The 15,457-nt window shown below is 62.5% G+C and overlaps 1 protein-coding gene across 6 annotated transcripts; it reads right to left on the reverse strand.

Annotated features, from left to right (window-relative positions):
- Positions 1 to 3,167: 3,167 nt before the first annotated feature.
- Positions 3,168 to 15,197, reverse strand: CAPN10 (calpain 10). 6 transcript variants are annotated; one of them, XM_029225214.1, is made up of 12 exons: positions 14,942 to 15,197; positions 12,283 to 12,414; positions 10,946 to 11,142; positions 9,942 to 10,159; positions 8,256 to 8,397; positions 7,604 to 7,770; positions 7,115 to 7,335; positions 6,132 to 6,334; positions 5,794 to 6,046; positions 4,010 to 4,209; positions 3,714 to 3,759; positions 3,168 to 3,433 (listed from the first exon to the last, which is right to left on the reverse strand). In XM_029225214.1, the coding sequence occupies exons 1-12, from the start codon at positions 15,065 to 15,067 to the stop codon at positions 3,404 to 3,406; spliced, it is 1,935 nt and encodes a 644-aa protein (XP_029081047.1). In that variant the 5' UTR covers positions 15,068 to 15,197; the 3' UTR covers positions 3,168 to 3,403. The 6 variants fall into 6 exon arrangements, 2 of the variants coding, with proteins under 2 accessions (XP_029081047.1, XP_029081046.1); XM_029225213.1 differs by having other exon boundaries at positions 5,761 to 6,046; XR_003793939.1 differs by having other exon boundaries at positions 3,188 to 3,433; positions 3,714 to 3,881; positions 5,761 to 6,046.
- Positions 15,198 to 15,457: the final 260 nt, after the last annotated feature.

Raw genomic sequence — 15,457 nt, forward strand, 5'->3', positions numbered from 1 at the left:
CCCTCGTCGGCAGACCTGGGCTGCGCCGGACCCACCCGAGCAGACGCATCCAGACCCGGGAGTCCAGGGCAAACCGGAGGGCCAGAGAGCAGACACAGGATACCATGTCGGTGTGGCCAGAGCCCGGACGGCGAGGACACTGGAGCCCAGAGGACACAAGCTGCGCTGGCGGTGGCTCAGCTACGAGGCGACCGTGTGCAGTGGAACTGGGCCTGCCTGGCTCCTGAGGCTGGCCTGGCGCAGGGCCCCCTTCAGCTCGGCCGGTGGCTGGTCACTGTGAAGGGATGATGTAACAGCTGGCGCAAGCCTGGGGCTGACGGCAGGCGGGGGCCTGGTGCTTAGGGCACGGAGGCCACCCCCGACGGCGCCCTGCCTCTCAGTGCCCAGACTCTGCTTCCTCTGGCTCAGTAAACAAGGCCGGCGCCCGCTGCGCCAGCTGTGGCCTAGAAGCCCAGGTGGTGGGCACCTTCCCATCTGCAGCGGCCGCAGTCCTGGCCTTCAAACGACCCCGCCGTGGGACCCAGACGGGGCCCTCACCCAGCGAGGGACCAGGACTCTCCCCAGACGGGCACAGCGAGGGTGTCTGGCCGAGGGGAACCGTGAGTCACCCCACGGGCTCCTGGGGAGAAGCCGGCAGCGTCCCACCTCTGCCCCGGGAAGGCCCACGCCCACCTTCTGGGGTTCTGGGAGTCCTGGCGCCTTGCCCAGGGCGGGAGGCCAGTGGTGTTGGCCCTTTGGAAGGGTGGCGCTCCGCAAGGCCCGTCTGAACCCTCACGGGGTGAGACAGTGCACTGGCTTTCTCTATTTTCACGTAAATGAAGTGCCTCGAAGCGAAGCAAGTGGGAAAGGGAAGGGGATTAGTGTTTGACAAGAGTTCAGACACGGTGGCCCAGCTCAAGTGCGCCCCCCGGAGGCCTCCCCAGACCGCCCCGGTGGAGCAGGGAGCCCCAGGCTGGCCCGAGGGAGAGGCGTCCGGCACACAGCTGGCTGGCAGTGACACTGGTCGTCCAGGCAGGGCCATCGGGTGAGCTGGCCGACTGCAGAAGGGCTTTGAGGCTGGGCAGGGACGTGTGGGTCTGGAGGCACCCCTCCACACCCCAGCCGATCTCGGGACCGAGCTCTTCGAGGCAGTGGCGGCTGCAGAGAGCACATGCACCCTGTGGAGGCTTAGAGAGAAAGTCCACTCCAGGGAAGGCTGCGGCCACGGCTCAAGAATCAGGAGCAGCCTGTCTCGGTCGCTGCCAGGACAAAACACCGCAGGCTCGGAGGCTTAACCACAGACATTGATTTCTCCCAGTTCTCAAAGCTGGAAGTCCAAGGTCAAGGCACTGGCCAATTTGGTTCCTGGCGGAGCCCCCATCCTGGCTCACAGAAGGCCGCCTTCTCTGTCCTCACGTGAAGCTCTGCTACCTCTTCTAAGGACACCCACGGGGTAACCTGCCGGGGAGACCTAGCCGGGCGGGGTGTAAACACCCTGCATTTAAGCCCCATGTGGGACTCCGGATGCACGTGTCAGACCTCCCCTCCTTCCCCTGTAAATATCCTGCACCCCAAACTTGTTTTCGTGTCGCCTCCGAGGTCCAAGAAGAGTTGATACCATGGGGTTTGGAGCTGGATCACCCACTGCGCCTGGCGACAGGGGCCTGCCTCTGGTGGCACAGGTGGTGGTCTCGTTCCGTCCAGGGGTTTGAGATACACGGACAGCAGGGTGACAGGGCAGGTGGCTGGGGGCCAGGTGTGAGGCCGCCTCTGGTCACTCAAGAAGAAGCTCCAGCTGCAGGGCAGAGAGAGCCAGGCCTGGGCCCACTGACTGCAGAGGTAGCCGGGCTCCAAGAGGAAGGACCCTCCCCCAACAGCAAGTGTGCACAACAGATTCCCCCAGATGCTCCCACCCACCTGGCCCTTAGGCCCTCTACTCCTTGGCTGCGCTCAGGGAGAGGGAGGGGACGTCCAGACATTTGAGAACCAGTGGGCATTCAGGTCCTGAGCTGACACTGACCTCTGGCACATCCTCATGGGCCCTGCCAGGGTGGGACACAGGAGGCTGTTGACAGTGGAATCTTGCCAGGACCGGCTCCCAACGGGCAATGGCGTCACTTCCTGGTCTCCAAACATGTAACTGGGATTCACATGTGCAAACGACCAACACCCTCTCTGGGGTCAGAGACGCCTGTCAGGAAGGCCAAGGGCGAGGCTGAAACCATCACCCACCCCAGACAACAAATCACAAACGGTACCTCGGGGGAGGGTGGAGACTGGGACACCCCCCCCTTGAGTCTCCGAAGACCCTGGGGTGGTCCCATCAGGAGTGGCAGCCCCAGCCCAGTTCCACGTGACTCAGAACTCAGGGCGGCCCCAGCCCAGCTCCACGTGACTCAGAACTCGGGGTTCCCAGGACAACTCCTGCCCCCCGAGGGCAGCATCAGGCCCGGCAGCGCTCCGTGACGGTGCAGGTCAGGAGAGACGAGGACCAGCCCACGCTTTCGCGCACTGGAACGGCCACTGGCAGTCTTTTCCAGACTGTGTTCTAATACAGGACAAAGAGACCCAACTGGCTCGACGCCCCAGTCATGGTGATGACACGGTGTTGAAGTCAGAGGAGGGAGATGGGGCAGGAGACAAACCAGGCCAAGATAGGGGCACCAGAAATGGTTAGGGGGTGAGGGGTCCAGGGGTCAGAGGCCTGCGGGCTATCCCCTCCCAAGTCAAGAGCAGAGGACCTCATCCCGCACCTCCTAGAAGGAAGCAGGAGACCGCTGGGCGCCGGCGGCAGCATTCGCACCAGAGCCCATCGGCTGGTAGACCAGATGACTAGAAGGCAGCCAGGTGGGGGACCCAGCATGGACGGGGAGTCGATGGCACCATGCTGCTTCGGCCACTCGCGGACTGCCGTGTGCCGCCCCTCCAATTTTCTCTCTCACTACCCACCTCCTCCTTCCCTACACCAGCCCTGCCCCCCTCGGGCCACCTGGTCACCCCCCCGTGTCTCAGCAGCCGGGCGGGAGCCCCTCACCTGCTCCCCCAGTGACAGCCAGTGAAGCCGCTGGCTACCTAAACCAGGACCCAGCTGGAAGCTGCTCAGTACTGATGTTTATTTATAAAGTTACATCCTAAAAACGTTTCTAATAAATAGTTTTAAACAAGATCTGTCCCGATGCGCCGTAAGGCCTCTCTCTGGGGCCAGGGAGACAGGGCGTGGAGGATTTCAGGGAGTCTCTGTCGGCTCAGCGGCGTGGAACGAAGGTGCCCACCGTGAGTTTTTCTTGCCCTTCCTGCAGCACCTGCAGGGACGGGGGCTCTTTGCCAGGACCCGCTCAGGCCCGGCCGCCGCGGCCCTGGCGTGTGGGCCACTGGGAGTCCCTCAGACCCCCGGTCACCGAAGCCGACACGCAGGGTCACCCGGTTAGGCTTTCATCACTGCCACGAAGGAGGCCTGCGGGAGGAGATGGCGAGGGCTGGCGGCACTGCCCTGGTTCGAGGGGTGAAGGCCCGCCCTCACGCCCTCCAGGGGCTGTCATGGCAGCCCCAGCTTCTGGGCCCCGAGAAGCTCTGCCTGGGGCTCTCACGGGAAGAGACCAGGGCACCTCGTGTCCCAGGGCACAGCCCAGCCTTCAGGGTGGCCGCTGGGAGGAGCTAGGCGGGGGAATTAAGACCCCGGGCACCAGGAGGCCCCAAAGCAGAGTGAGCTGGGCCCTCCCAGGCCCCATACATACCTCCTCGAGGAGCTGCCCCAGCATCTCCTGGCTGTGAATGGAGCGCCTGTGGGAGAAGACACCGCTCTCACCCCTCTGGGTCCCTCCCTGCGCACCTGGAGAGGCAGCCACGCTCCAGGCCCGTCTGCTCTCTAGACGGCGCACTCTTCTCCCACAGGCCTCTGGGCTCTGCCAGGACAGTGAGAGCTGGGGTGTGTGCGACAGGTGGGAGAGAACCAGGGGCGCTAAGATGCTGAGGACCACGGCCCCCCGACCGACACACACACGCCCACCCACACACGGCCCCGGCACCCCACCTGTCTATTCTGGTCTCTACGGTCACTGTGAAGGCCCCCTCTGTGTCCGGCAGGTAGGTGGAGGGCACGATCCAATAGGTCCCCTCGGACAGGTGGCAGAGCCGGCTGACCTCCTGGGCGTAGCAGTGTGGCACACAGCTTAGCAGAGGCTCCTGGAGCAGCAAGGAGGGCGCATCCTGGCCCCCGCCGTCCGCTGGGACCTGGGGGAGGCCCGGGCTCAGACCGGGCGGCCTGCCCGTGGGCGGACCGAATCGGCTGTGCCCGCCAGGACGGCAAAGGCAAGTCCCCTATCTCAGCCTTGGCCTCGCTCCCTTCCCAGGCAGCACTGCCCTGGGTTGGGAGCAGCCTGGTGCAGTCTGCTTGGACCCCGTCACACGTGCCAGGCCCCCGAAGCTGGACTCGCCACTCACCGGGGCCCCACCACCCGAGGGCCCCAGGCTGGGGACCAGCAGAAGGCCCGCCCTCACGTCCTCCAGCGGCTGTCACTGCAGCCCCAGCTTCTGGGCCCTGAGAAGCTCTGCCTGGGGCTCTCAGGGGAAGAGACCAGGGCACCTCGTGTCCCAGGGCACAGCCCAGCCTCCTCCGCTGGGAGGAGCTAGGTGGGGGAATTAAGACCCAGGGCACCAGGAGGCCCCCACTGCACAAGCCCCTGCCCCAGGACTCATCTCTTTGGCCCCGGCACCGGCACTATTTTCGAAGCGCCGGGGGGGTACCCCAGGGGTGGCCTGCAGTGGAGCGAGGCACCAGAGTATGTCCTCAGCCGTTGGGATCCTGACGGCACAGAACCTTCTCAGAGAAGAGCCGACCCTCCCCTCCCCCACGTCGTCTGTACCGCAGGCTAAGCGTGCCCAGCCCCATGACGGGCCCCTGATGGCACAGCTCCGGGCCATCTTCCAGCCCATGCCCTCCTCGGGCACCTGCCACTGCCCAAGCCCATCTTGAAGCGGGGTCCCCAGAAGGAGCAGGGGAGCCACACTTCACCATGGGATCTGGGTTTGCCACCTCCGACCTCTGGCACTTCACCTCCCCGCCTTCTCCAGCTACACGTCCGCTAGGTGCATCCTGTTCACGTGCAGGGAGAGGAAGAGCTGACTGAGGCCAGGGAAGGCGCTCGGGGCGGCGTTTGTGACTCCCTGGCCCTCGCCTGGCCTCCACGGTCTCCTGCCACCCGTGGGTAGAGCTTCAGGCCCACGTGAGCCCGGGAGGCAGCCTCTCCTCCGCGGGGGCAACCGGCACACTTCCCCGAGCTCCCGAAGGCCGCCCCACCCTCCTACTGCCTGGGATTCGGCCCCGCACCTCGGCCTCGCTCTCAGCTCCTACCCCCAGCTCTGTCTTCTCTTTCTGATCAGAAGACCCTCACTCGGTGGCGCGACCGTCCATCGCGTCTCAGCGGGTGTGGGCCTCCCCTCCGTCCCTTCCCTGCTGGTCCCCAGAGCCCAGGCCCTCGCTGGTTCCAGACTCAGGCCCGGGGTTTGGGGCGGGGAGGATTCACGCGGCTTCAGGGCGGCTCCTGCTGGACAACGGCACCCTCTGCGCCCTGTCGGGCCTCCCGGCTGCAGGTGCAATGCTGGGGGCAGCTCAGGACACAAGTGTCCAGTGGTTCTGAGCCCGGGCGAGTGGACGAGGGGCTGCCTGAGCTGAGCCGTGACCCCCAGTGAGCTATGGACTTTAGGAAACCTAGAAATGAGTCTTGCGTGTGACTGGATGATGCAGACAGACCCCGGGGGGCCTCTCTCCCTGACCCAGCTCACCCCACCCGGACGCCCGGGAGCAGGGGCGCCTGCCTGGAAGACGTGGAAGCCGATGGCGACCTCGTGGTCACGGCAGTGCTGGCGCAGGGTGATGCGGACGCAGCGGGGGCCCACGCCCTCCGGCACCGAGAGGGGGAAGCGGGGGTTGGTGGGGTAGGAGGCAAAGTTCCGGCTGCCCCCCGCCGTCCGGCCGACTCTCCAGGAGCCCCGCAGCCTCACGGTCTCCCACTCGCCCACAGGCAGGGCCTCCCGGGGGGCAGCGCTCTGGGCTGCCGGCTGGATGGCGCTGCCGGGGAGACAAGCACAGGAGGCGGCCGTGGCGCGAACGCACGTGGCCCTGTCCCAGTCCCCGGCCCGCCCGCCGCCCTCACCTGAGGCAGACTCTCCCGCTGGAGAAGACCCGGAGCAGGAACCGCCCTGGCACGTCCTTCAGGAAGGTGCTGGGCACGGCCAGGTAGTAGCCCGGGGCGAGCTCACAGCGCAGATGGACCTCGCGGTCGTACGCATGGCACGCGGTGCCCGCCACGGGGGGCGCGGACAGGGCCTTGGGCAGGCTGACCCGCCGCTTCTCCACCTGCAGGGGAGGCCCATGTGCACCCGTCACAGAAGGGCCCCCCTTGAAGCACCCAGGCCTACGGGTCCCCCCGCACCCCGGTGAACCCGGGCCTTCCCCTCAGCCCTGGGGTCAGCGGCTCCGTCCCACACGGGAGCCTGCAAGTCCTCCTCTGCTCTGGGAGGAGACAGACAAATCCAGACAGGGCCGCGCCTGCAAAGGCAGGAGGCTGATGCAATCTGGGGACTGCCAGGCAAACGCTTGCTAGCAGTTTCTGCACGAGGAAAGCAACACCAGGCAGGCCGTGGCCACACAGGGACGGGGAACAGTGCGATGTGAGCTGTCAGACCCCGTCAGGACACACAGGGTTAAAAACCAAGCGACTGGGCAAGCCAACGGGCAGCGCGGTCCTCTGTTGGCCACCCTCCTGTCCCCTCGGAGAGCAGGACAGGGGTCTCCATCGGGAGCCACAGACCTACCCTCAGACAACCCACGAGAGCACAACAACCCCATCCCTGTTTTGTAGGGAGGGGACTGAGGGAGGTCCCGGGCTGCCCCCAGCAGCCCTCCTAACACCTCTGCCAGCTCTGCTAACGGCTGCTTCTGTGTAGCTTGCCTTTGGCCAAAGGGCACACCCTGGGCCAGGCGGAGGGAGGTGAGTCCTGTGGACTCAGATCTGAATGGGGTCTGTGGGAAGACAGCCGGGGGGCCGAGAGGCACATCGGGGGCTCCTGGGGCTCAGGCCTCCTCACCCCTGTGCCTGCATCCCACAGAGCGGGGTGCCAGGCCCGGGTGGGTTACCTTCCAGATGTGCAGGCCCACGGCCTGGTAGTCCCTGCCTGGGCGGCCCGCCGTGCGCAGCTGTGGTCTCTGCAGGACGGCCATGTATACCTCGCTGGGTTCGCAGACCCGCAGCCAGAACTTGGGGTTGCTGGGGAAGCCGCTGTAGTTCCGGCAGCCTCCCGCTGACTGGCCCTTGACCCAGGCCCCGGGCAGCTCCTGAGTGTGGCACAGCGCCCTTCCTGGGCGGGGACCCCCACGTCAGCTGCAGGGACGGGGTCCCCCCCACGCTCCCTGCACTAGCAGGGGCCCCCCACCCCACCACCTGTCCCCCCAGGGCAGGTGGGGATGCAACCACCGCTCCGCCCTGAAGAGAAGCCAAGAGGCAAGAGGGGTGCTCGGGCAGCCCGCGGTGGGGCGCGGTGCCTGCTCAGCCCCGGACTTCAGAGTCCAGTCGTCCGGGCCACTGTGAGCCCATGAGGCCTCCCCCAGGGCGCAGGCCTCCCTTACCTGAGCAGAGGCTCTGCAGGTGGCCAGCCTCCGAGATGGGGAAGCCGATGGTGACCTCGTCAAACTCCCGCAGAAACTCGTCCTCCTCCACCCAGAACTCCCCCTCCTGGAGCTGCGACAGCAGCTCAGACTGGGCCTCGGACTCCACCCGGTTCCACCCTTCACCCCTGGAAGGAACCTCCCTTCAGCCGAGGCCTCCCGCCTGCTGAGTGGATGACAGGGGCGGCAGGGGGGGGGGGGGGGTGCGGATGCTGGTCCCGCTCTGCGACCCTGGGCCGGAGAAGGGGAGCAGCCCTGGTCCAGGTCTTGACGCTGACGACTGGGTGCAGGCGTTCCGTGGGTCTGTCACCCGCAGCCCGGCAAGGCATCCACCAGTCCGTGGGTGCCCTTGACTCAGGACAGGCCCCGACCGCCCCGGGCGCCTGGGTCGCAGGGCCCAGCACTAAGCCTGCCTCAACAGGCCATCCGGGGCCGAGCACAGAGCACGGTGGCCCACGAGCAGGAGAGCAACCAAACCCTGTCCTGACCACGGCCCAGCCTCGGACACCAGGCGCGCACGCGGTCAAGGCGGCTCTGGGCTGCCCCTCGGGCCCTGCACCCCTCCCCCAGCAAGACCAGCGCGATGACCCAGAATGCACCTCGCCGCACTCACCCCTCTCTCCAGGGCCCCTGCCAACACCGCCGGCCCCAGGGGTTCTGAATCCGCAGCAGCAGGATGCTCTGACCAGCCCGACCCCGGAGCTCTCGCAGGTCCGAGACAATGAAAGCATGAAACTCCCCCAGCGCCCTGGTACCTGGGAGAGGGACAGCCAGGAAGTCCTCAAACCGAGCAGATGCACAGGTCCGCCTCCTTCCCTGGGACGCCCCAGCCCACTCAACTGCGGCTGCACAGGCACCCGGGTCCCTGCGGGCCACCAGGGGCTCCTTTCCTGACCGCTGCCGACAAGTCAGCTCAGGAGTGGCCTTATGCAGCGTGAGTCACAGTGAAGGACCTGGGTTTAGACTCCGGCTCGGCTGCCACCAGGCCTGACGAGTCATTCCCTTCTCTGGACCTCGGTCCTCGTTGAGAATGATGAGGGAGGTTCTCAAAAGGGCTGCTCCCAGCACTGTCATGGGCGGCTCTGCGACACCAGAAACTAGAGAAACCTCTTCTCAGCGATCTGCTAAGGTGTCAGGGGCGTCAGGTAGTGTCTGAGCAGAAACCGGTGGGGAGGGCTGGAGGCCCGCGGGAGACCCTCCACCTGGCCAGAGGCCTTGGGACAGACAGGCGCAGAAGTGAAGGGGCCAAGCAGAGACTGGTGGGCGGGTGGTGGTCCAGACAGGAGAAGAAACTTAAGTGCTTTGCTTAGAAAGGCACTGGAGCCGCCACTCTGGGTGTCCCGCCCACGTCCCCAGCCCCCTGCCACTTCGGTGGGTTCCAGATGCTCTCCATCTTTGCCTGTGGGTTCCCCCAAAGCCTGAAGTGCCTAGAATTAGCCCTACCCCACCCTGGGGGCAGCTGGTGCTACACAGGCCACCGTCTGAGGCAGTGTCTCGCACAGCGTCCCAGCACAGCACTCTGTGGGCTCCCCTCACCCCCGAAGTGTGCTTCCCCAACCCCACCCTGAGGCCTGCAGGGGGGCAAACCAGCCCGGGGCTGTGTGCGAACGCTCACGCGCCGCCGGGCAGCGCAACGGCAAACACGTGGCAGTTTATTTTGATGTTCTTATTCTTCGGACAAAAAGCCCGTTAGGAAAATAACCGTAAATATGAAAACAACTGTGAATAAAGATGTCCACTGCAATGTTATTTATAATAGCATAAAATGGAAAGACCTTGAATACCCAACATCAAGGGAAGGGTTAAGAAGAGTGCAGCAGATACACTGATAACGTAAGACGCTGACAAAGCTTACACAGCAACACAGAGAATGGTATATGATATAGAATATAAAACATATACATCTTTTTGAAAAAAAAACTGAGAAAGGGGACTAAAAAGTCAAAAGTAGTCAAGTCTGAGTGATTTTTTCTTTCAACGGATTTCTTTCAATGAGCAGGTATATTACTAAACTGAAAACCTGACTGTCGCTTTTGCCAGGTTACCAGCTGGGCCAGAGATGGTGCCACCACCTGGTGACCCCAATACAGGCTCCCGTCTCCCCACAGGGGTAAGCCCTGGTCAAGGGAAAAGGGGACACTTCCCTCCAGAGAAGGACGGTCAGTAGGGAAGGTCACACACTCAGACACCAGCTCCTTTCCACTTAGCCCATATAGGACCACAGTAAAAAGCTCTGTACAGGAGGCCGAGAGGGCTCAGGTGTGCTGGCCTGCCATGCCACCGCCCGCTCCCGCCCTACCTGTTCTGGGGCTGAGCACCGAGCAGGTCAGCAGACAGCGGTCCTTCAGGCTGAGCAGCTGCCGACAAGTCCTACGTTCCGCGCCCCTGGGCCTGTCCTGCTGGCCGCTGGTTCCTGCCATGTCCTTCAGGTTCCACCTTTCGGCCAGGCCACCAGTGAGGTCCACCAGGGCGTCAGCCACCTGTCCCGCCCACAGGTGCTCATAGGACCCGTAGACCCTGGGGAGACAGCCAGGAGGGCGTGAGGCTCCGGCACCAGGCCCCCTGCCCCTCTCCTGTCCCCTGTGGTCTGCCTTCTACCCACCTCAATCGCCTCTCTTTCCTCCCCTCTTTCCCTCCCACCCTGTCCTCACCAAGTCCAGACACAAGCTCGCCTCCAAGGCCATAAGGGACAGCACCCCGCAGTGCCCTGCGGCCTCTGCCCCTGTGGGGCACCAGCGGGAGGCGGGCACAGAGGCTGTGAGCTCGCACTCCTGCGTCTCTCATGATCAAGGCCTTCGGCCCCGCCAGCGGCAGCAGTGGAGGGCTCACTCCCACCGCGGAAGCCTGCCTACCAGCCCAGCGCCTTTCAGCACGGCCATCAGCACACTCGGGGAGGAAGTCCTTGGTCTCAGGACTACGATAAACGAGCATGGTACCTCGGTGGCCTCATTCCTTCCCAGCAACCTGCACAGAGGCCGCCTGTCCCCAGTGGTGACACAGATAGACAGAGACATTTCTCTCGCTTGGGTTTGAGGAAAGAGAGAGGAAAACACACACCCTCTTTCTGGAGGCGAGGCCTTCATGCCCAACTTTGAAATGAGGGCAGGGAAAGAGGGAGTGGGCAGAGGGGACAGCAAACCACAGGCCAAGTCTCAGAGTTTCTGTCTCTGGACGGGTCGCCCCACCCAGGACTGGCCACCAGGCCCTAGCTGCTGACAAGGACGCTGCAGCCCAGGGAGAGCAGATGTGCTTCCCGGGCCCCCAGCCCGCCTGGCCCGGCCCCTCCACCCCCAGCGTGCGTACTTGGCGTAGACCTTCTCCAGTAAGGGAAGCCAGAACACATCCTCCCTCTGGCACCGGGAGAAGCAGAGTCTCCCTGCAAGACAAGGCAGACGGTCATCTATGGTCACCTCCACCCAGCGTCCAAACTGCCAAACTCGACAGGTGAAGGAGCCGCGGTACGTCTGGTCGAGCCAGCTCGGCTGTCCCGGAGGAAAGACCTGCCGCGCGCGGGGAGAGGCAAAAGGAGACGGTGAGAGAAGCCACCACGCGGCGCGCTCCCAGCATCCCGAGCAGAGCGTGACCGTGCTGAACGGTACCCTCCCATCACGCAAAGGATTCCACCTCCCCCGACGCCTGGCTGGCAGTGCTTATGCAAAACCCGCTTACTGGACAGAAGACTAATAGACCTTTTAATAAAAGATGCTAGGGCCACACCGAGGGAGCCGACTGTCTCCCAGAGGTCAAAGTCGACCATTAATGTCCTACTGTCCCCAATAAGCATGTGACCTGAATCCAAAACAAACGTGACTTTTATAGGCCTGAGTGACCCAGTTCTCGACAGAGTGGCTGGTGGCAGGTCACCATGGGCACAGCGACCCCCTGGCTGGAGCCTGGGACCTCAGAAGCTCTGACAGTGCCCGGCCCACTGTTCACTGCTGGGTTTGTGATTCTGGCCTAATGCTGAGAGACAGGACGGACTCTGGACCCAGATGGCCTCGTTCGGGCCTGGCTCTGCCCCTTACTAGCTGGGAACGTGACAATGGTTTTAGTGCCCTCATTTGTAAGAAAGGGTCAAAGCCAGCAAGTCCTGTGAGAATGAAAGCCAGCAACTGGGGTGGGCTTAGCACAGGGCCTGGGACATGGGAGCAGCTCGGAAAGGGGTCACCACCGTCAACACTGTTGCCTGTATCGGTGACACTTAGCGAGGCCGTGAGGGCTCCTGGGGAAGGAGCCTGACAGGCCTTCTATAACTGTGGTACCTGCTTAGCATCGGAAACAGTTTTAATCACCTTTTGCCAATTTATATTCTAAACCTGTTAAAAAAAAAAAAGCAACCGCAACTAGCTAGGAAGCTTACTCCAAAGCAGCACAGGACCTCTCAGCCAACCCTTTTCTACCCTGGGCTGGCACGTTTGTCTTTTTATTCCAAATGCCTGCCTGACCCAGGGCTCAGGAGATGGCAGAGCAGGGCAGAAAGCAGCCCTGCTGGCCCCTGCGGGAGGGGGTCACTGCATCTGCGCCTCGGAGCCCCCGAGGGCCGAGCCCCGCAGGGCAAGAGCTTGGCTGCCTCCTGCTTCCTTCCAGCGCGGGCAGACAGGAAGCAAGGGCCGGAGGGGAAGCCGCGCTGTGGCAGACACCTGGTCCAGGAGGTGCTGGCTCTTCTGCAGGGCGGCGCAGGCGCACAGGAACCAGCAGTCCCCTAGCAGCCCTTGCTTCACCTGTCCTTCCTGAGCGCGATCTGCAAACAGCTGGGGCGTGGCACAGATTTCCTGAAATAAAGAAAATCATCCAGAATTACTTCATGCCTGTGGCTAGCTTTAAAACTAAGAATACAGGATCTATGTGACAGGGGCTGGGGAGGAGCTTTCCTGGTCATCCACATTGCCTAAGAGGGGACGGGAAGCAGCTGGCTTCTTGCAGCCAGTATCCGTCAGCCTCTCCTGGCTTCAGATCATCGCATCCAACTTAAGATTCCGGGGTCCCTGTCTCTGTCCACCTTCCTTAATTGGCAAAACTCCCAACTCTGGATGAATCCTACCCTGCCTTTCATAAAACAGTTGGTCTAGAAAACGGTTTCACTTTAAATTCATACAGGCAAGTCTCAAGTGGGTCCTCTATACTGTTTCTCTAAAAGGCTCAATTTTCCACACCCCAGACTAGTTTACCCCTTCTCCTTCCTCCTTCTCTTCCCAAAACACCCTCGCCCCTCTAAGCGGATGGCCTCACCTGATGCTCCATCAGAAGCCCCCGGACCTGACCCGTTCCTGCCCTCAGTATCTGATCCCTCCCACGATCCCCGCTTCCTTCCTTCTCTGCAGGGAGGATCCCACCAGCATAAGGCATGGGAGAGGATGTCTCCTCTTCTCTAAGATTCTGTCCCTGGGCACTATTTCCCCTCTAGGCCCGTCACTGACCGACTTCTCGAAAGAGCTGTTGCCCCTACTTCCTCCCTCCGGCTCCTTGCCACACCTCGTTGCTTCTGAGCCAGCCATGCCCCCAAAACTGCTTTTATCAATGTCACCTCCGTGTCGTCACCTCCAACGGGCATCCTCTGTCCTTGTCTTTCCCAACACTCGGCAGCATCAGAGCAGTGTCTGCCCCCGACCCCAGCAGTCCCCTCCTGGCTTCCATGATTCCAAGGGCTTCTGGCTGTCCTTTCCCCTCACTGCCTGCCACTTCTCAAGTCTACCTGTCAAGGCACCTGCGGTTCCTCAAGGCTCGGTTCCAAGCCGCCTCTTCTTCTCTGCCCATACTTTCTCCTGAGATACCCTTCCAGACCCTGGACAGTAAGCCATCTGTTACAGTCCCAGCTCCCAGTGGAGCATCTAGGCCAGGTCTTCCTGAGCTCCCGACTCTCATATCCACTTGCCTACTGTCAGCTCCGCCTGAACCTGTGAGAGCAAAACCCAAGCCTACATTTCCACCCCTAGCTCTCCCCCACCTCCCAGTTTCCCCAGCACAGCAACCGGGACCATCATCCCCCCAGGTGCTCAGGCTAGACATCTAGAAGTCATTCTTGGTCCCTCCTTCATCCTCACCATCTACTTCCAATCGGTCACTAAGACAAATGGGTCTCAGACCTACCTCTGCCACTTCTTAGCTCTGAGACCTTGGGCAACATTTTGACTTAACGTTGGTTTCCTGGTCTGTAAAATGGAGATACAAGTACCAAGGTGGACTAAATAAAATCAAGGGCATAAATTCTGTGCACATAGAATACCTATAGCCTTTACTGGCATATAATGAGCGTTATGTAAATATAAGTTTCTCTTCCCATTTCCTGACCACCATGAACCCGACTCTAGTTTCCAATCGGTCACTAAGACCTATCAATCCCCCCTCCAAAATATCTCTCAAATCCATCCACTCCAAAGCCCCATCCCAACGGCTGTCACACCAATCTGAGCTCCTTCATCTTTCTCCAGGACCACTGCAATGGCCACCTTCATTCCTGCCCCAACAATCCATTCCACACCTGGCAGTAAGAGTGAGCTTCTTAAAACGTAAATCAAATCGAATCACTCCTCTACTAAAAACATTCTAATGGCCTCCCATTGTCCCTAAAATCCACTCCCCACACTTTTTTAAACCCAAATTCCACCGGCATGGCCGGTCAGGCTCTTTGGCCCTTGGCACCTCCATGCCAAACAGGCCCTCTCAGTGTTGCCCACGGAAAGCACCTCAACAGGCAGAGCCAGGTCTGGACTTCTTCCAGGGCTGCTGCACACAGATGTCCCCACTAAGACTGCATACACTCAGGGAGAGACTGTTCCTTGGACAGTCTTATTCAGCTGATACGCCATTTCTAAAGATACCAGCATAGCACCAGGCCGGCGCATCCCTCTAACTGCCACCTTAAAGTGCACGAGGTCCAAGACAGGAACGTGCACAGCAAAACAGCTTTGCTTTGTAGGCTCAGCCTGGCCCTTCCAGAACATAATGAGAAACAGAACGAGACCGCTTGTGGCCAGAAGAGCCATGCAGACTGGAAGCTCTTCAAAGCAGACGCAAGTGGGGCTGAGTTTGCGTCTGTTAAAACGCCCCTCTCGCTGTGGCTTGAATCTCCTATTGAATGGAACTCTCGCAAGTAGGGGCCGTAAACTCGGGTCCAGCACACCCCAAGTGGACTAGGGAGGGGGCCTGGGAGCCCACTCAGGAGGACAGCGGCGGCAGACCCCGCCGACCGTCGTGCACCCAGCCCCGGCTAACCCCGGCCGCCGCGCTCGCACCCCTGCAGGAAGGAGCGCCTGGAGGCCTGGCGCGAGACGCGTGAGACCCGCGCGCCCCCCGCCCCACCTGGGGCCGCCTCCACGTGATTTCCTCCCGGAACTGGGCCAGCGGCGTGGAGAAGCTGGAGAAGAGCGAGGAGTCCGAGGCCGGGAAGGCAGCGTCCCGGAAGAGCTCCCTGGCCGGCGCCCGCATCTTGGGCACCCCGAGTTCCCATCTGCTGCCCGCGCCCCGGTGCCGAGCGCAGCCGAGGGGGCGCGCAGCCCCGGAGGGAGCGCGAACCGGCCGCGGTCCCGCCTGCCTCGCGCCTCCCCCGTCCGGCCCGGCCCCCCAGCCCCGCTGGACCCACAGTACCACCCGGCCCCGGTGCCCGCCCGCTCCGTCGCCCCGGTAACCGTCGATCTAGGCTGCAGCCAACCAGGCGCGTAGCCCCCGATCACATGACAGAACGGCCCAATCCCACTCGAGCGTTGGGAAGTCCGCGCCAGATTCCCAGCCCGCAGGGGGCGTGGCTCTCGAGCTAGGCTCCAGCGAAGCCGGTTAGTCGCCTTGGCTGCACTTCTTTTTTCCAGGGCCGGGGGGCTC

The sequence above is a fragment of the Monodon monoceros genome, unplaced genomic scaffold (assembly GCF_005190385.1).
Source record: "Monodon monoceros isolate NGI ecotype Baffin Bay Population unplaced genomic scaffold, NGI_Narwhal_1 Super_Scaffold_16, whole genome shotgun sequence".
Taxonomy (NCBI): domain Eukaryota; kingdom Metazoa; phylum Chordata; class Mammalia; order Artiodactyla; family Monodontidae; genus Monodon; species Monodon monoceros.